The following is a 27,960-nucleotide window of genomic DNA, read 5'->3' on the forward strand; positions in this document are numbered from 1 at the left end:
CCAAGACTCTCGCCCCACACATAAATATACAAGATTGCATTTGCAAATAACACCAAAAAAATAACAAAATCCACTCTGGCAGTCATGACAATGCTGTCTGTCTGCTGTCAAGTGTCAAAGTCAATACAAAAAATTTTTTTTATGTACCTACCTACCCTACCGTCAACCGTGTTCGATGGAACGCAATCTTTTGTGATATTATTTTTTATTTGTTTGTAAAACTAGGAGAAAATGATCTTATAAATTGTTTACTTTTTTGTGAAATATGTGCTATTAGAAGTTGTGCTGTGGCATTGTAAGAATGGCTGGCTTTGGAGATTATTCAAGTTTTAACAGGCCTTTTGGCTTGGATCCCAATAGAGATACGAACGATTTGTACGACACCCGCTATCAGCAGATATATGGGTATCATACGCCCGTCACTGAGGAATACCAGGGACCCCCTTTGGTTATGGATGATATCCCTGAGGATGGTACTAACAAAGTTATTTTGTTGAACGCCTAGCTATGTAATATACATACATACATACATAAACTCACGCCTCTTTCCCGGAGGGGTAGGCAGAGACTACCTCTTTCCACTTGCCACGATCCCTGCATACTTCCTTTGCTTCATCCACATTCATAACTCTCTTCATGCAAGCTCGGCGGTTTCGGGCACTTTTGACCTGACCCTTCACCAGGACGTCCTTAATTTGATCAAGATATGTTCGTCTAGGTCTTCCCACTCCGACCTTTCCCTCCACACTCTCCTTGTATATCTGCTTAGTCAACCTGTTTTCATTCATCCTCTCCACATGACCGAACCATCTCAACATACCCTTTTCTATTCCTGTAACTACATCTTCTTTCACATCACAACATTCCCTTATCACGCTGTTCCTTATCCGGTCACTCAATTTCACACCCAACATACTCCTTAACGCTCTCATTTCCACTGCATTTATTCTGCTTTCGTGCTTCTTTTGCCATACCCAACTTTCACTCCCATACATTAATGTCGGGACCAACACACCCCTGTGCACAGCCAGTTGAGCCTTTTTGGATAGTTTCTGTGTAATATTGTTATAAAAATGAATTTTACCCCATTTTACTGATACCCATCATCTAGGTATTATAGCTGACAGCATGCTAAATGCATTACCACTCTTAGAAAATTTGTGTGTTCCAGTTAAATTTTATTTTATTTAGGTACTTAGGGTTATGAATTCTGGTTATTCTTTAAAAAATTGTACACTTATTCTGTTTTAGATAACAGCACATATGTGACAACAGCTATAAGTGTTGCTAGTCTAATAACTGAGAATCTGTTGAGCCACCCATTCATTGTATTACGAAGACAATGTCAGGTAAGCTGATCAAAATTAAATTAATTAATATTACTGTAACTTGATATTTTCTACGCATATTATTATTCATTTAGTGCCACACAGCACTAAGCCACAAACCGGGAACCAACCATTAAATAATAATGATATAGAACATCAAACTTGTCTTAAATTATAATTTATTTATTCCAATATATAATTGACAGGTCCACAACAGCCTAAAAAACTACCACATAGTGCCATACACACTACTGCCAGTGGTGGTGAGACTGCATAGAAGACAAGATATCACTACACTGTGGAAAGGGATCGGCTCTACTTGTATTGTGAAGGGATTAAACTTGGCTGTTGAAGATGTGGTGGCCAAAGGAACAGGATGGCCCAAGTAAATACTTTTCTGTAGTTCCCACAATCAACAATGCATTGATTATCTGTAGAACATTGCTCCTCACTTTTCTGTAGAGGAGCCCTGGGAAAAGTGTTTATAAACTCCTTGATTGTGCCTTAAAACTCTTTGATATACTAATGTTGTCAATTTTGTTTTTCTAGGGAAATTGGCAAATGCGGTTCAGTGTTGCAGTTCCTGCAACATGTGGCCTTGAAATGGTAATTTTAATTTGTACAATGTCAACATCTTAGAGTAAATGTATAAAAGAAATTTCTCTAGAAATCAGTAGTGCCCTTGTACTGTATTTCTCTTTATTTTAAGTTTAATCCCTTTTTTACACTCATTCACAAAAATAACGTACATGTTGTTACGTCTATATCCCTTGTGGGGTAGACATAGCCGACCGTCTTGAAAAAGACTGTAAGGCCACATTCAGCTGTATAGTTTTATGATCGAATTGAGATTCAAAAATCCCAAGTTTTTAAACCTTATGTCTCTATCCCTTTATCGCCTTTTACGACATCCACATGCCACGAAGCCTTATGGCACAAAAATACTTTTGAATATGAACCTACTTATCTATGTCCCAGTATATACTTAAATTATAATAACCAAACTGTGTCTACGAGTCCGACTCTAAAGTCATTCAAAATTTTACAGCATCAGCTTAGCCATCATAACACCATTCTACTCTGCAAGTTTAGTGGAGACAGTTCAAAGTGACATTGCAAGTGACAAGCCGGCATTGCTGGATGTGTTCAGGGAAGGTTTTGTGCGGATCCTTGAATGGGGAACTCCGAGCAGGGGCCGGATGCTGCCAATATGGGCAATTGTGTTGCCCACAGCCGCTCTTGGCATATCCAAATATCTTACCCAGTAAGTAAAGGAAACAATCTTTATGCAGTAGTGTGTCTATTGGGTTATTTAAATATTTTAAATTTTTTACCATCATTAAAGTTCGAGTGGTAGATGATGTAGAATAGAAGTGAATAGAATAGATTTATTTTCAAAATTAAAATAAATAAATCTATTCTATTATTAACGTTACATAACTTACTCTAATTATTTTTACTACTACTCTCCTTTAGTCGCCTTTTACGGACATCCATGGAAAAAGATGGAGTGGTCCAATTCTAAAAGTGCCTGGAACAACACGGCGTTTAAATTTGATTTCATATAATTGCATCATTTCTTTCCAGTATAACACTTCGAGGACTAACAGCGAAAATTCTCAGATTTCAACAGAGGCACAAACATGAAATGAGCGACAGTTACAATGTAAACTACCAGAAAAGCTCCCAGAATCCCCTTATCGAGGATATCAACTTAAAAGCAAATATATTCTCCTTTATTACTATGGAGATACTATTTTATCCAGTTGAGACTATAATACACAGGCTTCACATACAGGTAAATAATAAAATAACTAGATAAATAAGTAAACAATTTGCAAATCACTGTGTTATACTCTGTTCGCCAAATGAACCAAGCACCGAGATTCGGCGCTTCAACGTGATTGGTTGCAGTTAAGACTCTTAGGGCGCATTCACAATCTGAATCAAAATTAGTCTGTCGTTGCTCTCGTACCGTCTAGACGTCTCAGCGTAACTCCTGTATTCTTTGTGACTTTCTATATCTTTGACCTGGCTTGTTTTTCGGACATTGTTTTGTGCTCATTGTGTGGACTTGGCTTGTTTATCGGATTCCGTTTGATTTCTTACCTAAAGACTTGGCGTGTATATTGGAATGTGGCAGAAGAAAACGTGCAAAAAAGGTTAAACAGGCCTTTTCTTTCACTGAAAAGGTTATGATGTGCAACATGTTTAACAACTTTAAAAATGCTTCACCGACTGCCTCACATAATGAGATATGTAAAACAGTGGCATCGTCATTGGGCGTACACTGGTGCTCAATTTATAAAGTGGTGAAAGAACAACTAGCCAATAATCGTTTAAAGTCCCCAATTAGAAGCAAAACACGCCTCACAGTATGTGATAAAAACGATGATTTCACAAATTGTGCCATTCGAAATATAGTACACAACTTTTTTTATTAATAATGAAATTCCCACTCTTGATAAAATAATGAAAAAAATTGAAGAAAATGGCGAATTGGGTACTTTAAGAAGGACTTCTTTGCACAAGATTTTGAAAAAAATTGGTTTTAAATTTGACAAAAGAGGCAGAAACAGTTTATTGACTGATAGAGAAGACATATTCGTTTGGATAAGAAATTATTTACGTGCAATTAAAAATGCCCGAGAAGCTGGTAAAAACCGCATCCCAACTCGGATCAGCCGTTTCTGAGATTAGCGTGAACAGACAAACAGACAAAAAAAAAGTAAATTACATTTTTGGGTTCGACATCGACATAACAATAACCCCTGCTATTTTTTTTATTTTTATTTTCAATGTACAGACAGCACTTTTCTACAATTTTATTATATAGATATAATATAAATTATTTCATTTCAGAAAATCCCCATACATCAGTTATTTTTAGTGTATATACAAACCCTTATTCTAGGTTTCTGCCCGTCAATTTAAGAAAGTAATTTGAAGGATTTCGAAAATTTCGCAACATTCTAATAATACTGTGTACATATTTCTCATTTCTCACCAATACGTTCGCAATATAAACGAGCCCTAATATTTTTTACAGGGCGCAAGCGCTTCTGGGCGGAGCTAGATATTTTTCTGTCCTTGTCTGTTTGTATACAAATGCCAGACAGAGAAAGCGCTTTGCTTGGTTCATTCGATGAATAGAGTATAGTAATAGTAACTAACATAAATACAAATAACAAACATATACCTACACACTAAATATATATGTATAATATAAACTTAGTAACTGATCGATGTCTGTGCTTGAATGATATTGCCCAAAAATCGATATGGGGAATCTTCACAATAGCAACAAAAGCCAAAAATGTCGTTTTTAGAATTTCTGTCTGCTGTATGTTTGTACTCGTATCACGCGAAAACTATTTCTCCGATTTGAATGCGGTAAAAAACTGGTACATATAAGTTTCTCCCCCCACCTCTCTAAGGGAACAATACATGGGACTTTTTGCATTGAGATTGTCAGTGAACTTATATGACGAACAACGACGTGGGCAACAGCTAGTGCATTTATAGGCCAACTGCCAAGTTTTTATTTAATACAATATTATACGATGTTCATGGTAAAGAAAAGTAGACTTCCTTTTATAAAGTGGCAGAATCACATGGTGCAAAATTTTCTACTTGCTCCTTTACACCATATAACATTAATGTAAGATTTTACCACATGAAAGTCATCATTGCATTCAGTTATTACGACAACCTGTATTGCAGAAACGGAAATTAATTTTGACACCAGCAGATCTACGAGCACAGAACTAATGATTAATAAATGGTAATGCTTTCAGGGAACAAGGACAATAATAGACAATCTAGATACTGGGACGTCAGTAACTCCCATCTTAACCGGATATGAGGGTTTCATGGATTGCTACAACACAACAGTTTCTCGGGAAGGTGTCGGCGGGCTGTACAAAGGCTTTGGAGCATTAGTGCTCCAACTTGCCGCACATCTGGCAATTATAAAGCTAACCTCCCTGGTGGTTGCCGAGGTGTCTAACCTCTTGAAACCAGCTAAATCTCCAACCAGTTCTGACGATTCTGTTCACACACAACAGAAGTATTTATTCAATTAATCTTTTTATTGTAAGTGAAAAACAAATAAAATTACAGTTTGCATTGTGATGCTATCTAAGAAATTACGTTTTTATTAAGCTCAACGTTCCAATAGAATCTGTTGCTCATAGTTGTTCCAGAATTAACAGAAAGAGAATTATTTATTCTGTGTAGTATGTTTCTTGTTTTTTATTTCTTTTGTAGAAAATCAATGAGCTAGATTTTAAGATATAATGTAGAGAGCGAAATTGAACAAAAAAATATGAAAAAAAATGCTCTAAATAAAAATTGGTTTTGTTGATTATATTTATTTATTTTTCTAAACCTTATTAATAACCACTAATTAATGAGTTAGTACAAATCTTCCTTTTAATAATCGTCTCATAATAACTCTGCGGCCATTAGGAGTTGACATTCTGGTTTTCCAACCATGACGGCGAACTCTCTTGACTTCATTGGGGCGAGGAAAATAGCAACGAACCTTTGTTCGGACAGCAGTCAACAAGGGATATTCCGATTTAACTAAAGCTGTAGTACTCGGAATATGTGAAATGGATTGCTGTACTGTATGCGTGATCAACCTGCAAGCAAGAATAGTTATGTAGACATTGCAGACAGGGTATCAAATATATTGAACTTTACGCGATATTTACTTCAACGGTTGAAATAATACAGTCATAAGCCGAGACATTATGTATATATAATTATATCTTTATCGAACTAAATTTTGTTCAGAACAGGTTTTAGTAGATTAGATTTTGGCTTTCTTGGTTTTGGTTATGTATGTCATATTTTCACGAAATTACTTGACGTTAGGAATGTGAAAAAAAAATCAATTATGGAAAAAATCGATTAAAAATCGATTTTTTTAAAAGAAAAATCGATTTATATACATGATTTTTTAAAAATTAATAATCGATTAAAAATCGATTTTAATAATCATACAATAAATGCACTCCAACATTACGTTTTTGTCTTCTAGCTTGGAGCCCGGAACGCAAACTGCCAAAGAATACTATCATAGCTCCATAATATTGCATCAACGCCATCTGTGCATTCTTTCTGTGCTCTTAAAACAGTTTAGATGATTAATTTAATCAAACATTCTCTAGATGGAATTAGTCGATGAACAGTATTTTACCGACATTCGGTTGATATTTTATTCATTATTCGTTGCTGAAACTTCATTTTTCAAACTTGATTGTTAAAAACTTTAATTTGTGTTGATTTTATAAGAACTTTCTGTTTCTGTTGTTTATTTTTAATGAATAAATCTATTGATATAATGTAAATGGCGTTAATTTTGACATAAATTGAAAAATTAGGAAAAAATCTATCAATATAATAAAATCGATTATTTTCTTGAGAAAAATCGATTATTTGTTAATCGATTTTTCATACTTAAAAAATAAATCGATTATATAAAAATCGATTTTTTATCAGCAATGTCACATCCCTACTTGACGTTGACGCCCGCAAAGTGAAACGTCTGAAAGAAAATATTGAACTCAAAGGTGTCAGACAACTTTGACAGTGACAATCGCGGAAGACGGCGTATTGATGAATTATTTTTTTTAGTCATGAAAATAAATACTAGAAATGTTGAGTGACGTTAACCAGAAAGGGATAGTGTTAAGCAAGCCACCATGAGATAGAAAGAGAAAAAATCAATTGTGCATCTAATTCGCGTAACACATTTTTATTATCCAATGGGATAGTACATCACTTGTCAACTTTTGTCGTGAGTTTGTTTTAGATTATATGTATAAATTATAGCTAGCATTTCGAAAAATACCCCATCAGTTAAGTGTTATTAAGTTCTTTATGTGTTTAATGACTGGGTGTAGTGTTTTAGGTTGCTTTAAATGATTACATCAAAGACAAAAAAGATTGTGAAGGCATATCAATAAAAGCTTCATTTACTAAAAATAACGTTTTTAAGAATTAATAAACTAGACAACAGCAATACCTAGGGTTGCCATAAAACGATTAATACGGTTTATACGGTTCGCAAGTATTTGATTAGCTGAGCAGGATAAATTGATTTTTTTTTTTGCTAATTATCCATACCGCACACATCGTCTATATAGTCGAATTATTTTTCTTTGTTAATTACTATTTTACTTAAGTTTAATATTAATTTCGCTGATCCTTCGCGGATCCGTCAAGTATTTTATTATTTACAGAAAATTCGATTACCGCCGCGATGAAATTTGACGCCCTGGAAAAAGAAAATGTAGCTATCAATCGAGGAATTGAAACAACGAACGAACGACAACGAAGTCGCATATCAGGCACCCAGGAGGCATAAAAAAAAGTGACTTAAAAGTATACTTGCTGAACTTACGTGCAAACTATTGATGTGCAAATTTTGTAAACTATAATGAAATAACATACCTACATGAACGCGTTTTATTTAAAGTGTTTGATTATCAAAACTTTGTTTGATAATCTCTTAGTCGCCTTATGGGAAAGAGATAGTGGAAATTTATTTTGGAACATTTTTCCACATGAATTATTAATTTGAGTGAAAATGATTACTTATTATCACGGCTCTTTCCCAGAGATGCATTACCAAGAGAAAGAGGTTCACTTGCCACGATCCGTTTAGTTTAACAAGAAAGGATTACATTTGTTTTTTTGTTTTTACAGTGAATGACTTAAACAAATATATTTTTTGCATTTTCTGTAATTTTTTTCTATAGTATGAGAACACCATTAGGGAGTCCCAAAAGGGTACGCGAAGCCACTTACAGATGATTCAGCTCGATCGCCACCAAAGGGAAGATCTTCCGCCAGGCTAGGTGTTGTGCCTGGGGAACCGCGGCTCCGACGATGTTGTGTCGGAGATTGTATATTGCTAGAAGCCGTTAAATCTTTACTTGCGCGATTAAGACTTTTCTCTGATTTTGACTAATTATTATCTTATCTAATATCGCGTAATTGGTTGTTGTAATGGTGGTGTAGAGATATCGCTACACGATTTTTACTCTGAGCCTGAACATAAAATTAGGAATGTGAAAAATTAATCGATAATGGAAATTATCGTTTTTTTTTAAAGTAATACGATTTTAATACGTGATTTTTTTTCAAATTAATAATCGTTTGGTCTTCTGGCTTGGAGCCCGGAACGCGAACTGCCAAAGAATACTATCATAGCTCCATAATATTACATTTACACCATCTGTGCTTTTAAAACAGTTTAGATGTTTCATTTAATCAAACATTCACTAGATGGATAGTCGATGACCTGTGTTTTACCGACATTCGATTGATATGTTCATTATTCGTTGTTGAAACTTATTTTTCAAACTTGGTTGTTTCCGTTGTTTATTTTAAATTAATAAATTTATTGATATAATTTATACGGCGTTTATTACGACATTAATTGAAAAATTAGGAAAAAAAATATCAATATAATAAAATCGTTTATTTTCTTAAGAAAAATCGATTACTTATTAATCGATTTTCATACTTAAGAAATAAACCGATTAAATAAAAATCGATTTTTTATCAGCAATGTCACATCCTTACATAAAATAACTCTGATTCAAACCGCATGGTACGACAGTTTTAAATGTTATCATGTCATGAGCGAGCAACATTCCATTCCATAGATAGTACTTCCAAATTGAATTAAAGACTGGTCACACCGGTGATTGCGATGAAATGAAAATAATATGGCGGATCACAATAACAAGGGCGCTAAAAGGTTTATTTTGTTAAAATTTGTGAATTCCCATCCTTATTGAATTATAATTCTTTACAACTGTTAGTTGTAAAGTATTGTAAATAATGAAAATATAATTTCTATGTAAGTTGCCTTCTGAACATTGATCACTTTTCTATTATTTTTGTCCGTATCATCAATTCTTACTTCAATTAAATCTTCTGTTCATGCTCTTTCTCTATTTTCAGAATAACAATGAGTGCAATCAAAGTAATTTTTGAAATAGGCCATGTGGCTTCATTGCGCTCTAAGAAAACCCCCGAAGGATTCACTCATGATTGGGAAGTTTTCGTGCGCGGCCAAGAAGGTTCCGAAATAAGTCACTTCGTCGATAAAGTTGTCTTTAATCTTCACAGTACCTTTCACAAGCCAAGAAGAGGTATGACTTTTATCTATTTTACAAGCTTTTACCATTCCATGACCTTAGATAGTCATCCAGTAATTGAGCAGTATATTGTATCATTTTCAATGCATTTATGACATTGTTTTGTAAATAGTCTTTAGTAAACATGTGTGCGATATACCAAAACAGTTGCCAAGCCAGTAATTAAGATATCGGCTATATCAAAATCTTGTAGCGGTTATAAACCACTACATTTTTAACAAGACAACCGTGGAGAGTTTCGCTATTCACTAGTTTCTATTTCTTTTTAATCGACTATAATGTAGCAAAAATGAGATAGAGCTAATATTGCGTTAACCACATGCCATGTGACCATGTGACATTCCGGACCATGGTTGAACAGTTGAACATTTGGTTTCAATATCAGTATAACCATTAGAATAAAAATGATTTATTTTCAAAATTGGATACAAGGTATCACTTATTGACATCAGATAACTTAAATCTAATTCTATCTAATACTGCTTCCAAAGCACTTGTGTGGAAAAAGCGCCGGAACAATACCCTGTAGCATTATCACCGGAAGTCAATTTACTAATATATATCTCTTATCTTAATCATGCACAAATGCACATTGTCTACATTAAAAAAGTTTATTAGTATAAAATTAATGATTTCAATCAGAATATTATGTCAAAATACTATGTCGCCGTAGGTCCCGGGTTAAAATCTTGGCCAGGGCACAATGAGAAACAAACTTTGTGTTATTGGTTGTGGTCCTGGATTTTGTCTTTGCTTAGTATCTCTTAATACAAGCCTCAAACTAAATTCATCTGACATCTATCCCAGTTCTGTTTTTTTTTATTTGTTAAATATTTAATAATTTTTATTTTTTAGTTGTCAAGGAACCACCATTCTCTTTAAAGGAGTCCGGTTATGCTGGGTTCGTAATTCCTATTGAAATTCATCTGAAAAATAAAGATGAACCTAAGAAGATACCATTTATGTATGACCTAACTTTGCACAATAGTGGACTGCTTAAAGACCGATATGTATTCCAAAATCCAAATGATGAATTTAAAAAGAAATTGTTGAAGGGAGGGGGAATGATTGTACCTAATAACTCTTACTACTCAAACCCAGATCAGGAGAGTAGAAGTAGAGATTCATTTAGTGATGATAAGCCTCAAATGGTCAGTAAACCCAAAATGTCATTGGAAAATGTTAAGAAACATAAGATCAAAGAACACAAAGAAGAAGTACCACATAAAACAAGTAGTTTTGAGACTTTATTTGGACCACCCATCCAAAAACCTCCTAAAGTTTCTCCAGATCCCAAAAAAGTAGACAAAAATACTGCCAAGCCTGAAAAGAAAGAAAGAACAAATTCTGATAAAAAGTCAAAACATGACTACAAAGAAGTTAAACCAGATAAAGCAAAGGTAAAAGAAGATAAAGAAAAGACCAGATCAGAGAAAATTAAAACTCATAGCAAAGAACAAGAACGAACAAAAGAAAAATCCAATAAGAGGAGTAGTGACAGGCCACTTTCGCCAGAGCTGGTTAAAAAAAGATGTATCAGTCCCGTGAGAAAACCCCCCAGTCCACCACCCAGGTCAAGCAGTGCGTCCAGCTTCAAGGACGAATATAAGCCATCTAAGCATGATGGCATTGATCAAAAGAAACAGAAGACAGAGGACAAAGCCCCAGAAATGAAAACAGACAAAGAGTCAAAGGAAAAGAAGAAAAAAGAAAAGAAAAGCCATGACAGGGACAAAGAACGTAAGGAAAAAAGGGAACATAAAAAGGAAAGTCACAAACCAAAAGAATCTCCCAAAGAAGTTGTGAAAGAGGTACCAAAAATCAGAGAGGTCCCAAAAGAAGTACCTAAAGAATCCCCACCAGTAAAGGAGAAACAAACAAAATTGGATAAAAGCAAATTTTCTATAGAGAATTTAAGGAAAACTCCACCCCCAGAAAATGTTGATAGATTGGAAAATCATAAATCTAAAGATAAAGGAGATTCAGAAAAACGTCATAAACATAAGAAAAAAGACAAAAAACGTGATGAATCCAGAGAAAAGCACAAAGAGTCTAGTAAGGAGAAAAAGCATAAGCATGAAAAAAGGGAGGTAGTTCCGGAACCAGTTGAAGTGATTGAGCGAAGAGAAACCCCAGTTTCTAAGGAAAGATCGCTACCAGAACCAGCCTCTCCTAATTCTATTGACACAGCATCACAATGTAGTTCCAAGAGTGGCCTGGCAAAAACGTCACATGTCGGAAATGAAGATATAAACAGTAGTCATTCAGATTCTGAAAGCTCTATTGTAGCTGAGGAAGAGGATACAAAAGTGAAAGTTGAAAATCCTTCACCAGAGCTACTAAAACATGAGCCATCTCCTGAATTAGAACCGGAGCCTGATCCAGAGCCTGAACCCGAAGCTGAGCCAGAACCAGAGCCAGTTGTGGAACCCCCACAACCTCAGAAAGAGAAGTCAAGAAAACATAAAGACAAGTCTTCTAAGAGGGAAGAAAAACGACGTAAAAGGAAAGCCGCAGAAGAGGAAGAAGAAAGCAGAAAAATTGCTCACATAGATAATGCTGGTCCACTCAACACCGATGCAGAAAGGGGAGAGAGTAGTGGTTCGGCATTAATGGAGACCAAAGTTCAAGACAATGGTGTTTCCAGTAGCCTCGGTGAGGATGCTGAGCCTGGGGATCTGTCCCCAGAGTACATGGTGCAACTGCGTGACCTGCAAAAGCGGATCATGACCATCAATAATAATGAAGAACTTGAACGAGTTGTAAATTTGATAGCAGAAACTGGACGGTATGAAGTTACTACTCAAACATTTGACTTTGACTTGTGTTTGTTGGATCGGTCAACAGTGCAGCAGCTGATACAACTAGTAGGCTGCTAGCTAAAATTTCATTTGGACTATGGGACAATTTGTACTAGCCCTTGGCATTTACTACCAAAGTGATAGTACAAAACAGCAGTGTATTGCAATGTTGGTACAGAATCACAAAGTATAGTATTCTGCTTGTATTGTGAATATAAGTTATTTGTAGTTTAAAGAACTTGTGAGAGTAAATGAAGTGTGTAATGCTAGGAATTATCTTGTTAATAATACATTATTATATTCACATTACTCTGAACTGTGTTAAGTGCAATACTGTATAGGTATTTAAAGCTATAAGACTGTTAAAGATTGTTATAACTTAATGTATATTTTGTACATTAAAATATTATTAATTTAAGTTTAAGCTTGGAGAGTTTTTAATAAGCTTCCGGAATCTCAGGCTAAGATGAAGGAAGGCTGTGTAAATAAATTGTATGAAAGTTAATAGTAAGCAGTAAAAATCAAAGTATTTGATTTTATTTTAAATAATGAGACCTACACCTAGAACACAATATGTGCAGATGCTGTAATTATACATTATGATTAATAAAATATTGCACATATTATGAAATAACACTGTCTGGTGTCTCTCGTTTTGTCATTAATGCAAATCAGCATTAATTCTTTGCATATTATTAACTTTAAGTTTTTCAACATCACGTGTAGCTGATATGGATTTTATTAAGCACTTCACTTTTGGAGTGAAATATTATTAATAATATTTTATAAGAATCAATGAAATTTTTCTACAAAATGAAAATCTTCTCATTATTATTGGCTATGGGTTTGTTGACTTGTCTGTGTCTCTATGTTACATAACTTATTTTTTCTTTATTTATCTAGCTTAACACTACACAATATAAATAAAATTATAGGAGTGTAATTTATTGATGTTTTCTTTTTGTTAACAATTGTTTAGTCCGTCATTAGTCTCTCTTTGCTCTCTACTATAATAAGATAGCTTTTGCTTATACCCGCGGATCGCCCTCGAGAATCTAGCGACACCTACCAAAGAATACAGGATTTTCGTAAATCCCACGGGATAGTATACCATAGTTTTTACCGTGAAAAGTACCCTATATTTTTCTTCAGACTCTGGATAAAAAATGCGCGGAATTTAAAGAAAAATGGTTCAGTAGATAACGCGTGAAGAGGTAACAAACAAATAAACTTTCGCATTACGTCGGTTCATACTAGAAAACACGATATAAGAATTTTTAGAAGTGGACATGCTAAGATTAGGTATTAATTTTCCTGACTGTATTGGGGAACGTGTTAAGACCATTAAATAGTGGTGGAAAGATTTTAAGTTTACAACAGGTCTTGACGCTTTTAACCCGGTTGCTTATGCTCTGGGGATAAACTCTGCATTTTATATTGTTGAATTAAATGTGCAAGTTCTAACTGTTGAGGCGCAATTACATAATGATACATACATACATACATATGGTCACGTCTATATCCCTTGCGGGGTAGACAGAGCCAACAGTCTTGAATAGACTGAATGGCCACGTTCAGCTATTTGGCTTAATGATAGAATTGAGATTCAAAATAGTGACAGGTTGCTAGCCCATCGCCTAAAAAAAACCCAAGTTTGTAAGCCTATTCCTTAGTCGCCTTTTACGACATCCATGGGAAAGAGATGGAGTGGTCCTATTATTTTTTGTATTGGTGCCGGGAACCACACGGCACACATTTTACATAATGATACTGCTATAATTACAAGTGTTAGCGTAACTGCAAGGGGTGGGATTCACCACTTAGTAGGTATATGACGGCCTGCGATACTTTTCTAAGTGGCCCACTGTACCTACACATGACGAATTTCTATTCTACTAACAACTAGCTGGCGAACTTCAGTCAGTTTTTACCAACTTTGTCGTCGTTCTTTTATGTATTTTTTGTTGAATATCCATGATAAAATATATCAGGTCTCGTTGGCCAGCTTTCGAAAATAGGGCAAAAAGGTACCTACCCAAATTTTTTGGGTTTTCTTTAAGAACCAACTGTCATGCACAACTAGTTGTGTCATTAGAAATATACCCATGGGTATCGATCAAAATTAAGTACTTATACGTATTTCGGTAGAGCAACAGTAGGTACCTACAGTACGTGGTCTCGAGAATAACTTTTTATTTAAACTTCATTGCACAAAATACAAATGTATAGCACAATTGGCGGACTTAATGCTAGAAGCATTATCTACCAGTCAACCATTGGGTCTTACAGAAAACTTAATGTGGCATTAAACTAAATAAATATACCTACTACCTACTTTTACTAGGGTACTCGTATACCTTAAACACTCCACCTCCGATGTCACCTATGAGACATTAGATATTAATTAACTGCTAATTATAAATTTACGTAAGCAAATTATCGATAAGGCACCCGCCGAGTAGGGCACGTACCGTCGTGTTTTATCTATGAAAGAATGTCACGACATATATAATGAAAATGAGGGCAAATATAAAACCGCAATTGTTAGTAAGTAGCTAGTAGAGGTATTTACTGGGGTATCGATGGAATAAGAACAAACGTAGCAATTATCGTCAAAGAACATTTATTCATGAACAAAAATAATATTTCTGAATAACAAATCAAATATATGACGTCAAAGTACAAAAAAACTGAAGCCGAATATATTTGATTCAAGTGACGATATCCCTTTTATGATGCAATGGCATACCAATGAATTAGGTAAGTACGAATGAAAAAATGAATACAGTAGAAACTCGATTATCCGGCCCTCAGTTATACGGATTCGCGATTATCCGGACTACAGACAAACCGCATTAAATGTACCTACAAGTCGTATTTATGCAAGCATGAACGTGTCGGAACTGGCATCACCCCGCCCGCGATCGCTGCCTCACGCGTTTCGTTATTGTTTAAGTTGGTTAGCAATGCTACTCTGTCCTGACGTGCGTGTCACAACTAGATACATATCTAAAAATGTCAAAGCGTAAGAAAGTGATGTTATCGCTTAAAGAAAAATTGAATATTATTGATTCATTAAAAAAAGGAGAAACAGGTCGTAAGTTAGCTGATAAGTATGGTGTCGGTACGTCCACGATAAGTGATATTAAGAAGAATACCGATTCAATTTTGTTGTACACCTGCAAATTAGATAGTGAAGGCGGGAGAAACACGCTTCAACTGGGCGACCAATATCTGATCCTTTGCAAAAGCATTACAGTTAAATACAAAAATAGGGGGCGATGAATCTTTTGTGGCAAGTAACAGATTTAAATCTTGTCATGGAATTCGAGAATTGGAAATACAAGGTGAAAAAATGTCAGCTAATGTAGATACAGCAAACTCTTTTAAAGATGATTTCAAGAAGAATTTGGACGAAAATAACTATGACTTAGATTTTGTTTATAATGCTGATGAAACCGGATTAAACTGGAAGTCATTGCTTTCAAAATCTTTAGCTTCTAGGCGAGAGAATTCAGCTCCAGGATATAAAACTAGCAAGTAACAATATAAGTTTGCGCTAACGCTACCGGGACCCATATAATAGCTTTGCTTCTCATCGGAAAATCCGGTTAATCGAGTTTCTACTGTAATATGAAATGAAATAATGGAACGGACCTATGTAGGTACGTAAATGATTAATGTTACGAGTTAGTCAGAAACGAATATAACAAGCCCATCTGAGCTGCGCCAGTGATTTATTTTACCCTTACGATATTTTACTCTCAGTTGGAAATAAGAGTAGGTAATCCTAATCTTTCTGACCGAGATGATCCAATCCGTTATCGAAAGTGACGAGCGTCGTTGTCTTATCCTTTCGTTGCAGTCGAGACCCCACTATGACGGGAATGGATTCATCTTTTCTTGCCATTCTTATGGATTGTTTGGCGCCATTTCGTATAGAAGTCCCCGATATGCTCGACGGAGATGCCTGCCGACTGTGCAGCACCCGTCAGACTGAATTCTTTGTATTCATCGTCCGTTCCGGGCTGGTTGCCCACAAGCAATATGAGCAAAGGTGCTGATTTGCCAGGCAACGAGCTGTCGGGATCTCCATTTCCACCTTGTGTCTGCTTTTCATCAGCAGTGAAGTGGTTGCAGAATTCCAGGATTTGTATGAAGTTGTGAACGTGTGGTGGGGCCTTACGCGGATATTTGAGAAGCGGAAGTGGTTTAGATTCTCCGGGACGCTGCGCGCGGAGGAAACGCGATCCGCTTCTCAGTTGTATCTCGAGCCAGCGAATGGCGTCGCGCGCGGTGCTCTGGTCGCGCTTCAGATCGTCAAGTTCTTGGAGCACTGGAAATCACAATTAAGATTATTATAAAAATGATACCTTAGTGATAAGACAGTACATTCATGAATCATGATATGGCACAAATAAATACTTTTTCATCAAAAAATATATTGATAAAAAAGAATTTAGTATCCTACTTTTGGCCAGTAATTATTTATACAGTTTGGTATAACAACTCTACGGTGTCGCAAATTTGACCCTGCGCAGATGTTTGATAAGGAACATACAGAAATAAACTCACCAATGGAGGGTATGAGTAGTGTGAAGCTGCGAGCGCGCAGGAGCTGTTTGACCCGGCGCAGGTGTTTGTTGAGTGCGGCCGAGTCTAACGCCAGCAAGGCGGGCGCGGCCGCGCGTCCGCTGCGTTCCAACTCGCGGACTTGCGATACAAGCCACAGACGACCCAAGCGACGAAGCAAACCGCCTTCGCTGGTTTCGGCCTGGGAAAATAACTAGTCTATAAATAATCAAATATTGGAAATTGAATAGAGTGCGATTGTAATAGTGTGATTGTGATAGTCAATTATGATTAATGAAGAGAAAGGACTCAATAACTTGCCATAGTTTTAAACAGTAGCAACATCAAAAAATAAATCAAAAACAAAAATACACAACCAACCAATTTGTTTATGCTCTGTAGCGATCAATAGCTGAAGAGGGGCAAGAGAAAGAACACATGACTTATTCAACTAATCCGAGTGCTCATGTCGTTTGGTTATTGCTTACTTATTATTATACGCGTGAAATCAGTAAGTTTATAAATTTACAGGACTGTGGATGTAAATTAATACAATTCATCATTCCTTCAAAATCCTACAAAAGTTTATAACTTCGTAGGAAATTCATAAACTTGCGGGTTTTGCTAAGCTAGCAACCTGTCGCTATCTGATTCTTAATTCTGTCAAGAATCCAGCTGAACAGTTTTTCGAGTCTATGGCTCTGCCAACCTAGAAAGGCATATAGACGTAATACCTATGATTTTATACTTTCAGGTATGAACAAAAACCTAATTCTAACGTTTAAGACTTACATTTTGTTTCTTTGAGTTATGCCATTCCCTGCTTCTTTTATGGTTCACTTTAGTGCTTATTTTTGGTGGTTGTGTCTTTTTGAAATAATATATCTTCATAGATCTATTAAATCTTATTCTGGGTACAAGCTTTGCTATTTGATTACCAAAATCAATGAAGTTCAAAATTCTCATAACATTTTCTTCGTACACAGTTGGCTTGTATCTGTCCAATATTTGCCATTCGGCTGCATCTTTATCAAATTTACAAATATTTGTCCCACGCAAATTTACATCTTCAGGTAATGGTATTGTTTTATATTCAAGCATTAAGTTTTTGGCAACTTGATTTGCATACTTTAAGATTTTGCAGTCATCACCAAATGCTTCAACTTTGGCATTGAAATTGTATGAAAAGATATTTAGCAAATCAACCACACATTGAAATAAGGACTCTCCACTGTCACCACAAGATAAAATTAAGTCCTTTTCTGTGAGTATCCAGTCTTGCAATAACTTTATACTGGGTAAAAAATTGTTGCCAAGTAAAAACTTTTGAATGTCATCCAAATTTAAGTTATCTTCATGTTCAGGGTTTGTGGTGGTTTTAGTGGATCCAATTCCATTTATCTTTGGGCCAGAGGATGTGATATTATCATGATTAGATTTCTCAACAACACCATTAACTTGTGCATCAGGAGCTTCAGTATCAGAGGGGTCATCACCAGAGTCTTCACTCTGTGAGTCCTGCTCTTCTGAGTGGTAGCTTGACTGTGAAGAATCTCCATCATCAGAACTCATTTCATCAGTATCAACTTCGCTGCTCTCTGTATCTGCATCACTTACATCTGAACTCTCAGAGGAAGCTGCTCTTCTGCGGCGGCGTCTCTTTGATGTTACTTTTTTTGTAATATTTTTTACATCACCATTTTGGAGATTTTCATTGTCAACATCTGGACTTTTATTTTTTGGTAGATCATGTTCATTATTAAACCCATTCAAAACAGGTGATACAGGTTTTTCTTTTAAATTAGCCTTGTCTTCAGGCACTTCTGAATCAGAAACTCGAGCACGTATTTCTTTGGATCGATATTTACTAGCTGGATTCTTTAAGCCAAATGACTGAATCTGTTTCAATAGTTTTTGTAAGAGTTGGGATAATAAAGCCAAAGAAAATGCTTTGCAAGCAAAAGCCTTGACTTCATCAGTTTCCATCATTTTAGACATGGTAAATAAACAGATCTGCACAATTTTATGCACTAAGTTGCCATTAAAATTTGAGGGATTCATGTTCTCTTCCTCCAAGGCCTGAATATATTCCTCATAGTTCTTGTTTTTATCTGGTAGTGGCGACTTTTCAAATTCCATAGCAATTTTAAGTTCTTGAGCTATGGTGCTGCACCTCTGTGGAATATTGGTATCATTTTTACTGAGGTACCAGATCTCAATGAGAGATAGGAAATTGGCAATTGTATTCTGTATATGTTCAGTTTGAGTCATGGACTCAGAAGCATTTACTGTTTCACAAAATTGAATGTTCTTTTCAAATAGTTTTGTCAAATTTCCCAGAGCACCTTCAAATGGGGATGTACAACTGAGACAGTGAATGTAATAGCAAACAGAATCTAGATTATAGTTTTTATCCAAATACAGGTTTCCAAGCTGGTTATAAGGCATTCCTGAGGATGTGTCAATGTGTGCAGCTTGAAGATAGTAGCGAGCTGCTATAGATGAATCAAAAGTATGAAATATTTCAGCTTGGTAACGGCATAGGTCCCCTAGGTATATTAAACATGAATGTAATGCAGACTTCCCAAATAGTAACTCTTCTTCTCCTGTCTGTTTGTTTAATTCTTCAATTTCTTCATCCTTATTCAGGGGAGTGTAGTCCAACTCCTTACAAGTGATTTTCAATTCTGACTGTATCATGGTAATAAACTGGTGAAAATGACCTACACCACACATGATATGACTAAAAAGGTAGCTGTCATTTTCAATGCTTGTCTCTCTTAGTTTCCTTGCAGCAGCCACCACTTCATAATAAACCTTTCTCCAGAGGAGCTCAAGTGATTTTTTTCCATAATTCAAAGGATCTAAAAAGAATAATTTTTCACAGTTGTCTCGTAGTTTTTGGCGTTGCACTTCAATATGGGTGGCAAAAAGATCAGTGATGGATCGACTCGAAGCTGTCGTCTCGCCAACGCGTCTTGCTACGTCTGTTACATAGCTGTAATGTAAACGAAACCCATAATTTAACTAGGTGTTATTATAATTTTATTGATAATTCATATTAACTTTATAATTTTTCAAGTGAAAATCTTGTTACTTATTACACGTGAATAAGTTGAATGGAACTACGTCATAAAATATAGTTAAATGATGCGACTTTGGCAAACAAAATCACATTTTGGTAAATCTTACCGATAAAGCTTTTTGGCACGTTCATTTCGTTCTGCTTGTTTAGCCTCCAGAGTTTCGTTACACCCTTTCTTCATTTTCAGGTCATTTTACTAGCTCGTCAAGATATTGATACTGAAATTAGATTTATTTTCTTTCCAAAATGATTCGTCTTTCCAATCATTTCTCCAGCAACATTTTCACATGAACTCTAAATGAGACGTGTGGTGTAATGTGACGTTTTGGAAGCACACAAAATTGACAAATAAATGACGTAAGAGTTAATGTGCTCTGCTCACTTTGCAATTTGTCCCTGTGACTTGACGCCGTGTGGGTTCAAATTGCAACGGTTGCAGCGATCAATAAGGTGTCCCCGGCGACCGACAGTTACTAGACTGAATGCAGTTTCAGTAACCAGTTAGGACTATTGTAATAATAAATAATAAATAAAATAATAAATAAATATATACGGGACAAATTACACTGATTGAGTTAGCCTCGAAGTAAGTTCGAGACTTGTGTTACGAGATACTAACTCAACGATACTATATTTTATAATAAATACTTATATAGATAAACATCCAAGACCCAGGCCAATCGGAGAAAGTTCGTTTCTCATCATGCCCTGGCCGGGATTCGAACCCGGGACCCCTGGTGTCACAGACAAGCGCGCTACCGCTGCGCCACAGAGGCCGCCGTAATATTTAAAAATTTTAATATATAATATTAATAGAGATTTTATGCCTATTTTTATGGCAAATTTTCGGTTATATTTAACTCATGATGTTGGTATTTAGCGGCGACAAGTCGCAGACACAAATTTTAAAGTAAGTAGAGCGTTATGGATCATCTTTGCTCGTTGATTTCACTGAATAAATAGCTAACTGTCAAACTCTCTGTCAGTGTCAAATAGTTGTCATTTGCAGAATAATTGTCGTATCATTCTTGCTTTGTTTTTAGTGTTTTTATACGGTATCTTGTTTATTTGTAGTATTATAGTGAATACTGTGCATATTTTTGTATTGGCTTAAAAAGGATAGCCATAGAACATTTAGAAAATGGAGAGCCAAACCTGTATATTTTTAGGGATCAAGGTTAAGCCTGGACCCATTATACGCCATAAGATTGAGAATTTTCCACTTGATAATACTGTAGTAAGTCTTAAATCTGAGGCTGAAAAAGAAACAAGTGTGCCATCTGCATCTTTAGGTAAGTTGTGTCGCCTAGATTGGTTGGACCTATTTAGTTTTTAGTGTTTTTAATTGGAGATGCTTAAATGTTATAGAATTGATCCATCATGGGAAGATTCTTAAGGACAACGCCACTCTTCAAGACAGCGGTGTCAAGAACGGGGAGACAATTCACGTAGTGAAGAAAAAAGAGCCCACTACGCAACCTCCTCCTCCAACTCACACTGATGTAGAGTTACAACAACTGAATACAACTCTCAGAACGCTGGGATGCACACCTAATGCACCTGGATGGACAAGAGCTATGCAGGTAATCTACAGATTTAAATATATATATATATCTGTGTAATTTGACAAATTACACAGATCTAGTTAGCCTGTAAGTAAATTTGAGACTTGTATACTATATTTTATATAAATACTTTTATAGATAAACATCCAAGACCCACGTCAATCAGAAAAAGTTCTTATCTCATAATGCCCTGGCCAGGATTCAGACCCGGAACCTTCTTTGTCACAGACAAGCATACTACTGCTACATACATAATATCATGTCTCCTTTCCTGCAGGGAGGGGTAAACAGATACAAATGTAAAAATTGCTATCTATATTGTTATTGCAATCAACAATGTAACTTGGGATTCCTTTTGTAGGTGATGGGCTAACAACCTGTCACCATTTGAATCACAATTCCATTCTAAAGCCATACTACATACAGCTGAACATGGCCTTTCAGTCTTTGAAAGTGGGCTCCGTCTACCCCGCAATAGATATAGACGATGTATGTATGTGTGGGATGATGCATGTATGTTCTATTTTGTAGTTTAATAATCTTGACTAATTAATGTTCACCCTTTTCCACAGTTGTTGAATGATGAATCTGCCATGGCAGAAATAGTGGAACAGGCTCCATCTCTTGGTGAAGACTGTGTGATGTTATCAATTCTTCACGAGGTGGAGTTGCTAGCAGCCCTGGGTGCTAATGTGACCACAATGCGACGAGGTGCTGAAACGCATCCCGAACTACCACGAGCATTGAGACACCTGACAAGGCTAGTGTATGCACGGACCAATGCTACTGCCAGTAATGATAATGGTATGAAAACTTGTTGCAGTCAATCAGCTAAAGCAAACAGCAAATGGAAGCACTTTGAAAACTTTTTTACCTACATGTGAAATATCTTAAAACTAAATTTATAATGCCTATTCATTAACGAACCTAACGACAAATGCCTCACACATATTGCATAAAGATGTAATGACGCGTCTTACGTCCAAGAGTCACTAGTAAGCTATGTATTATTTATTTTTAAATTTCAATTCCATCATGAAGCCATACAACTGAATGTGGGCTTTCAGTGTTTTTGAGACGGTTGGTTGTTGGCTTTGTCTACCTGCAAGGGATATAGACTTGACTCTATGTCATTTATATTGTATTTATTTACATTGAGAAAACCTAGAATAGTAGTAATTAGTATAAGTATATACTAAGGAATAATTTGTACAGGTATGTACTATACAAATCATTTATGCTTATTAAAAAACAAATCTTATACTTATAACAGGTCCACAACAGGAAAATGCGTAGAAAGGAATTGGCGTTGTACATAATAGTGTAATATTTATTGTTGGATAGATCCACAAATTTTAAAAACTTTTTGCATGTTTATTGCTTTCTTCTATTATCGCGAACAAACTACCACCAGTACTTGATATTTGTATGTACCTCTTATACACTTCAACACATAGTGTTGTACATGTATTTTCAATGGTTCAACACATATTAATTTAATACATACATACCATCATACCTGTTTCCCATTGTGGTAGGCAGAGACTATGGAATTACACTAAATTAATGAATTGTGTAATTTAATAAACTTTCCATTATACTTATATTCACGTCTTGTAATGATAACTTGTTGCAGCCCTTACCTCCGGGTTTGCATACTCGCTGGAAGCCTTATCAGAGGACGAGGACGCTGATGAAGAAGACAACGAGGAGGGTGAACGCACACCGATCACTTACGAGCAACTGACAGCTGCTGTGCAGGTATTGACACTCTCTATTTTTTGACTATTGGTTAAAATAACGTTCAGTTTGTTAAATGCGGCGCTATATTTTGTAAACGGTTGTAAGTCTTCCAAATAAATAAATGTCACAGAGGGTCAAGAACAAATTTTTGATATAAAATGCATTAAATAAAAAGTACTTTTTGTATGAACTACTCGAAATATGGGAGGACAAAAGTAAAACATAAAAAGACTTTAAGTTTTATAATGTGATGGACAATATGTTGATTTCGATTTACGGTGTTACTATTACCACTTAATTAAAAGTCACGCCGATGTACCTGCGCAGCAGTAATTTTTTTATGGCGCGGAAATATTTGAGCCTATCAGAGCGCGCCATTTGAACCCGCCAACTGAACTGTCCGCTACTATGAGGGGATAGCTGGAGACATTATTTTATTCAGTTCTCATTCAGTTATTGAGTTAGAATAAAGGATAGGCTTATAAACTTGGGATTTCTCTTGTTGTCGATGAGCTAGCAACCTGTCACTATTTGAATCTCAATTCCATCAGAAAGCCTTACACGTGGATTTCAGTGTTTTCAAGACTATTGGCTCGACTAAGACGTGATTATATGTATGTATCGGCAGGCAGCGGAGGCTGCGTCGAGCAGTCGCGGGCGGCAGGACAGCTTGCTGCGCTTGCTGCAGGCCGCCGACCGCTCCGCGCCCGACGCCGCCCAGCCAGCCGCATCAGGTCTGTGGATTTTTAAAAAAGAAGAAAATAACGTTTTTTAGTTATAGAATTTGGAGTTGCATAATGTTTCGTTTTTTGTTTATAATACTTCATTACAACGCATCAGCTTAATGAGCTGCTAGTGTGTTTAAAGTATATAATAATAATAGTTAGGTTAATAAAATAAGTTATGGTTTAACAGCAGTGCTAGCCGAAGACTTGTCCAAAGCGTAAACACTTTTAGAAACGAATTATTTTTCATAGACTTGTGTTCGTGATAAGTAATTTAATTTCAGTACATTTTTTGGCGGGAAAAGATAACTATAAATACCTACTTACCAGCATGCACTTTCTTATCTCTTGCTCAGAGATAAAATATACAGAAATCCATCTCACACTTCAATTTATTCTTAGGTGGTGCACGTGCCGTGATCACGCCCGAGATGTTCCGCGAGGCGATCACAGAAGCAATCGCCTCCAACCGTCCGCGTCCCGCCTCCGACACGCCCATGGAGCAGAGCAACGCACGTAAGTTACACCTATAGTGCCACAAATGTCTATTATTTTTATACCAAAAACCACGTCACTGATGATGTGAGTGGAAGATTTGATTTTAATTTATTAAAGAAACCAACAGCAATTAGATGAAGTATGTTACTTGGTTCTAATACTACATTTAAGCCAATAATATAAGATATATCTGCCTATTATAATGTTGTAGTCGATTTTCTGTTTTTTTAAAAGAAAAAGGAGAGGCGTGATCCGGGAAAGAGGCGTGATTTTATGTATGTACCTACATAAGTTCCGATCCCTGCGCGATTTAGAATCTTCTGACTGAATACTCGACTTCCGAATCGGCTGGCTTTGCCCGAATCTTCGGTTCAACGTGTGGTTGAGAGATGTCGCCACAGGGATTGGCTGTAGTCTGATAATTTGAAAATCAAAAATTTGGCGAATAAAGTTTTGAAATCACATGACATAAAGAAATTTAAGTAAACCAGTGCCTCTACACGTGTATCAAGCATTTTTAAATTGGGCATCTTATCCGTTCGACCACGACTCTCAATCGACTTGATCACATTGTTCAAGTTTGGTTATTATGGTGACGTTTGCGATGTCCCCAGCGTCGTCGTCCCAGAGCCCGCCGGCGGGGCCGGAGGACTACTCGGCGGCGCTGCAGCGCATGCACGAGATGGGGCTCCGCGACGACGCGCTCAACGTGCGCGCGCTCATCATCTGCGAGGGTGAGGCGCCCAGGGTCTTTGAGCTGGTGACCTCACCAGCTCAGAGCTGAGAATACTTCCGACATTGTTGTCAAGAGTACGGGCTCGGAGGACTACTTCGCATGGGTGTCGTGGAGTAGGATCACGACGTCAAAGTCATGATGACGACTGTGGAAGTACCACAGTCGTTATCTCAGAGCTTGGTAGAAGGCTTCTCTGTGTGTGAGGGCAATTGAAACCATATATATACATACGTATGGTATTCTGCGAAATATACAATGAGGGATTTTTAAATTGGCATCTACTTATATTGATTAGATATCTGGGAGGAAAGTGTAAACCTAATTATTTTTCTTAAATGTGTTAATTTTTTTCTTCTTTTTTTCCTCGTTGGGATAAATCTTGAAAGATTTAAAAAAAAATATTTAAACTCCCTGATGAGTTCCCTAGAATACTGGGTGGCACGATCAGTTTTATTTCCTTTTAATACGCGTTCAACATATTCATGCTTAGTTGCTTGAATATGTTATGAACGCGTATTAAACAGCGACAGAGAAAGATCCATATTCATTGGCATAATAATAACCAAGAAACAAATATTCAAGGTTTATTTTTACAGGTGATGTGAATGCAGCCATCAACCTGGTATTCAGCGGAGCCATCGGAGACGACTAACGGGACGTTATCCAGACGCTCCTGCGCAAAGGAGTGGAATGATCTGGAATTAAGTCGACCGGTGTGATATCCAAAGACAAAGTGAAAGTAAATCGCGAAGTGAACATAAAGTTTATCTACCATGTATTGTTTAGCGCTTGTAGCAAATAAACGTGCGAAGAGAATGGATTATTTTTGACATGTTACAAATCCCAACTAATATTATGCGTAAGTAAGTTTAATTGTTTCTTTACTCGTTATTGTATATTAAGATTGGTTCAGTATATGTTTTTGAAATTTTGCGTATATGTAACTACTAGCTGTGCCCGCGACTTCGTCCGCGTGGAATAGTTATTTGGGCATCATATTTATTTTTGCAAACATCCTCCTCGGCTTAATAGCGGGCGGTCACGCGTATTAGAAAGAACGCTGGTTCGCCGTATTAAATGTTTCGCTGCAAATTGCTTATAACGACCATATCTCAAAACCTATTCGTCTGATTTATATACTGTAAATGGCAATTTTAGTCTACATGAAAAGCCGAAAGTAATAAACATATTTATTTGGATAAGGATTAATACTGAATTAAAGAAAATTGGTTTCAAAATAACTTATGTTTATAATGAAAAAATAATCTTAAAAAATGAACATAAAAGTGGTTATTGTAAGTAAACCTTAAGAGATAGATATATGCTCTCGCGGACTTTTTTGTGGCAAAAAATGAGTACTTCATATCTTTAGTACATTGTTTTACTATATCTTTGTTGGTTTGCGCAGCGTTCGCGTGGAAAGCTCGCAGATGGCCGACTCATTCAACTTTCACCAGCATTGTTGACGTTTCCCGTAGGAAATCCGGGATAAAATGTAGCCTATAGCCTTCCTCGATAAATAGACTATCTAACAGTGAAAAAATTATTCAAATCGGTTCAGTAGTTTCTGAGATTAGCGCGTTTAAACAAACAAACAAAACAAACTCTTCAGCTTTATAATATTAGTATAGATACATATAATTAAAACTCTGAAGAAGGACATAGGGACTATAGTGAATAGATTAACGGCCTCTGTGGCGCAGTGGTAGTACGCTTGTCTGTGACATCGAAGATTCCGGGTTCAAATCCCGGTCAGGGCATGATGAGAAAATAACTTTTTCTGATAGGTCTTGGATGTTTATCTATACATATAAGTATTTATTATAAAATATATTATCATTGAGTTAGTATCTCGTAAAACAAGTCTCGAACTTACCTCAAGGCTAACTCAATAAGTGTAATTTGTCCCGTATATATTTATTTATTTATTTAATTGTGATATTTGCGAAAAACCTGTATTCTTTTGTAGGTGGCGCTAATTCGCGCGGGCGAAGCTGCGGGTGAAAACTAGTATAATTATTATGGCGACATCTCTACGCCACTCGTCAACAACATCAAATCACACAACAACTGTCAATCATCGCGAAGAAATCGACGCGCTCAGCCAATAGCGGCGAAGAACCCAAATCGCGATTTCAAAGATTTCATAGATTGGAGCTATATATACAACCTCCGACACAACATCGTCGGGCGAGTTTGCATTGCTCAAAGGCAAAGTCCAAGGCCGAGGTTCGTCCCAACTGGGAGCCCCTTGCGCGCTTTTGCCGAAAAGGCTGTTAGGAGGAGCGTCAAGCCCTCGCCTAAAAATGTCCCGCTGTAATAGTGAATGCCCCTCAGGCAAACTACGTTCTCATAGTCAAAAAAAAAAAAAAAAAAAAAAAACAACATCGTCGGAGCCGCGGTTCCCCAGGCATAACACCTAGCCTGGCGGAAGATCTTCCCTTTGGTGGCGGTCGAGCCGAATCATCGCTCCCGCTACATTATATATACTTATAATAACTATTCCACTTCCTTGTTCTCAGTTAACGTACTTAAAATATACTTATTTCTCGTAGGCAGCATCTTAATTTGTATCATTGGTGGCGTTTTGGTAAAACATCACAGGTAAAATATTTTGAAAATTTATAGAATGAATACAATCTTTATTAGAACTGGTTTTACAAGTTGTAAGAGGTCGTAAGTTTAGCCATAGACACGAAATCCAGCGAGTAGCCGCTTGAGGATAGC

The 27,960-nt window shown here is 36.4% G+C and overlaps 5 protein-coding genes across 7 annotated transcripts in view; 3 read left to right on the forward strand and 2 right to left on the reverse strand.

The window, feature by feature from the left end:
- Positions 1-171: 171 nt before the first annotated feature.
- Positions 172-5,699, forward strand: LOC106136028 (mitochondrial outer membrane protein SLC25A46). The gene is made up of 7 exons (XM_013336460.2): positions 172-473; positions 1,252-1,349; positions 1,535-1,713; positions 1,878-1,934; positions 2,377-2,592; positions 2,916-3,126; positions 5,126-5,699. Exons 1-7 carry the CDS (start codon positions 302-304, stop codon positions 5,411-5,413), a joined length of 1,221 nt encoding a protein of 406 aa, XP_013191914.2. The 5' UTR covers positions 172-301; the 3' UTR covers positions 5,414-5,699.
- LOC106136029 (large ribosomal subunit protein bL34m) overlaps positions 5,680-27,960 on the reverse strand; it is a 135,731-nt gene continuing 113,450 nt past the window's right edge. Inside the window, exons 2-3 of one of the 2 annotated variants that reach the window (XM_060948441.1) lie at positions 6,047-6,144; positions 5,680-5,974 (exon numbers count right to left, since the gene is read on the reverse strand). In XM_060948441.1, coding sequence (XP_060804424.1) covers positions 5,737-5,974; positions 6,047-6,084 — 276 coding nt within the window. In that variant the 5' untranslated portion in view covers positions 6,085-6,144 and the 3' untranslated portion in view covers positions 5,680-5,736. Of the gene's footprint in view, positions 5,975-6,046; positions 6,202-27,960 lie in introns of those variants that run through there. The other variant, XM_013336461.2, reaches the window with a different exon arrangement.
- LOC106136045 (protein AF-9) lies at positions 8,970-13,778 on the forward strand. Of its 2 annotated transcripts, none has more exons than XM_060948439.1 (3): positions 8,970-9,105; positions 9,312-9,502; positions 10,364-13,778. In XM_060948439.1, the coding sequence occupies exons 1-3, from the start codon at positions 9,074-9,076 to the stop codon at positions 12,385-12,387; spliced, it is 2,247 nt and encodes a 748-aa protein (XP_060804422.1). In that variant the 5' UTR covers positions 8,970-9,073; the 3' UTR covers positions 12,388-13,778. The 2 variants fall into 2 exon arrangements, with proteins under 2 accessions (XP_060804422.1, XP_013191936.2); XM_013336482.2 differs by having other exon boundaries at positions 8,998-9,207.
- Positions 15,745-20,302, reverse strand: LOC106136043 (nonsense-mediated mRNA decay factor SMG5). The gene is made up of 4 exons (XM_013336480.2): positions 20,074-20,302; positions 17,674-19,879; positions 16,885-17,083; positions 15,745-16,645 (listed from the first exon to the last, which is right to left on the reverse strand). The coding sequence occupies exons 1-4, from the start codon at positions 20,145-20,147 to the stop codon at positions 16,203-16,205; spliced, it is 2,922 nt and encodes a 973-aa protein (XP_013191934.2). The 5' UTR covers positions 20,148-20,302; the 3' UTR covers positions 15,745-16,202.
- LOC106136027 (ubiquitin-like protein 7) lies at positions 20,966-26,049 on the forward strand. Its single transcript, XM_013336459.2, has 8 exons — positions 20,966-21,258; positions 21,335-21,549; positions 22,104-22,335; positions 23,168-23,292; positions 23,903-24,008; positions 24,402-24,515; positions 25,112-25,231; positions 25,830-26,049. Exons 1-8 carry the CDS (start codon positions 21,108-21,110, stop codon positions 25,883-25,885), a joined length of 1,119 nt encoding a protein of 372 aa, XP_013191913.1. The 5' UTR covers positions 20,966-21,107; the 3' UTR covers positions 25,886-26,049.

The sequence above is a fragment of the Amyelois transitella genome, chromosome 16 (genome assembly GCF_032362555.1).
Source record: "Amyelois transitella isolate CPQ chromosome 16, ilAmyTran1.1, whole genome shotgun sequence".
Taxonomy (NCBI): Eukaryota; Metazoa; Arthropoda; class Insecta; order Lepidoptera; family Pyralidae; genus Amyelois; species Amyelois transitella.

What these genes read in the sequence shown, in the direction of transcription:
- LOC106136027 (XM_013336459.2), top strand. Translation starts at nt 21,108, where the DNA reads ATGGAGAGCCAAACCTGTATATTTTTAGGGATCAAGGTTAAGCCTGGA. An exon ending in TGTGCCATCTGCATCTTTAG is followed by an intron (nt 21,259 to 21,334) that starts GTAAGTTGTGTC and finishes TAAATGTTATAG; the next exon opens with AATTGATCCATCATGGGAAG. An exon ending in TACTGCCAGTAATGATAATG is followed by an intron (nt 22,336 to 23,167) that starts GTATGAAAACTT and finishes AACTTGTTGCAG; the next exon opens with CCCTTACCTCCGGGTTTGCA.
- LOC106136043 (XM_013336480.2), bottom strand. Translation starts at nt 20,147, where the DNA reads ATGAAGAAAGGGTGTAACGAAACTCTGGAGGCTAAACAAGCAGAACGA. An exon ending in CGTGCCAAAAAGCTTTATCG is followed by an intron (nt 19,880 to 20,073) that starts GTAAGATTTACC and finishes TTTACATTACAG; the next exon opens with CTATGTAACAGACGTAGCAA. An exon ending in ACTACTCATACCCTCCATTG is followed by an intron (nt 16,646 to 16,884) that starts GTGAGTTTATTT and finishes TGTGATTTCCAG; the next exon opens with TGCTCCAAGAACTTGACGAT.
- LOC106136028 (XM_013336460.2), top strand. Translation starts at nt 302, where the DNA reads ATGGCTGGCTTTGGAGATTATTCAAGTTTTAACAGGCCTTTTGGCTTG. An exon ending in AAAGGAACAGGATGGCCCAA is followed by an intron (nt 1,714 to 1,877) that starts GTAAATACTTTT and finishes TTGTTTTTCTAG; the next exon opens with GGAAATTGGCAAATGCGGTT. An exon ending in TACACAGGCTTCACATACAG is followed by an intron (nt 3,127 to 5,125) that starts GTAAATAATAAA and finishes TAATGCTTTCAG; the next exon opens with GGAACAAGGACAATAATAGA.
- LOC106136045 (XM_060948439.1), top strand. Translation starts at nt 9,074, where the DNA reads ATGGCGGATCACAATAACAAGGGCGCTAAAAG. An exon ending in AATAACAAGGGCGCTAAAAG is followed by an intron (nt 9,106 to 9,311) that starts GTTTATTTTGTT and finishes CTCTATTTTCAG; the next exon opens with AATAACAATGAGTGCAATCA. An exon ending in CTTTCACAAGCCAAGAAGAG is followed by an intron (nt 9,503 to 10,363) that starts GTATGACTTTTA and finishes TTTATTTTTTAG; the next exon opens with TTGTCAAGGAACCACCATTC.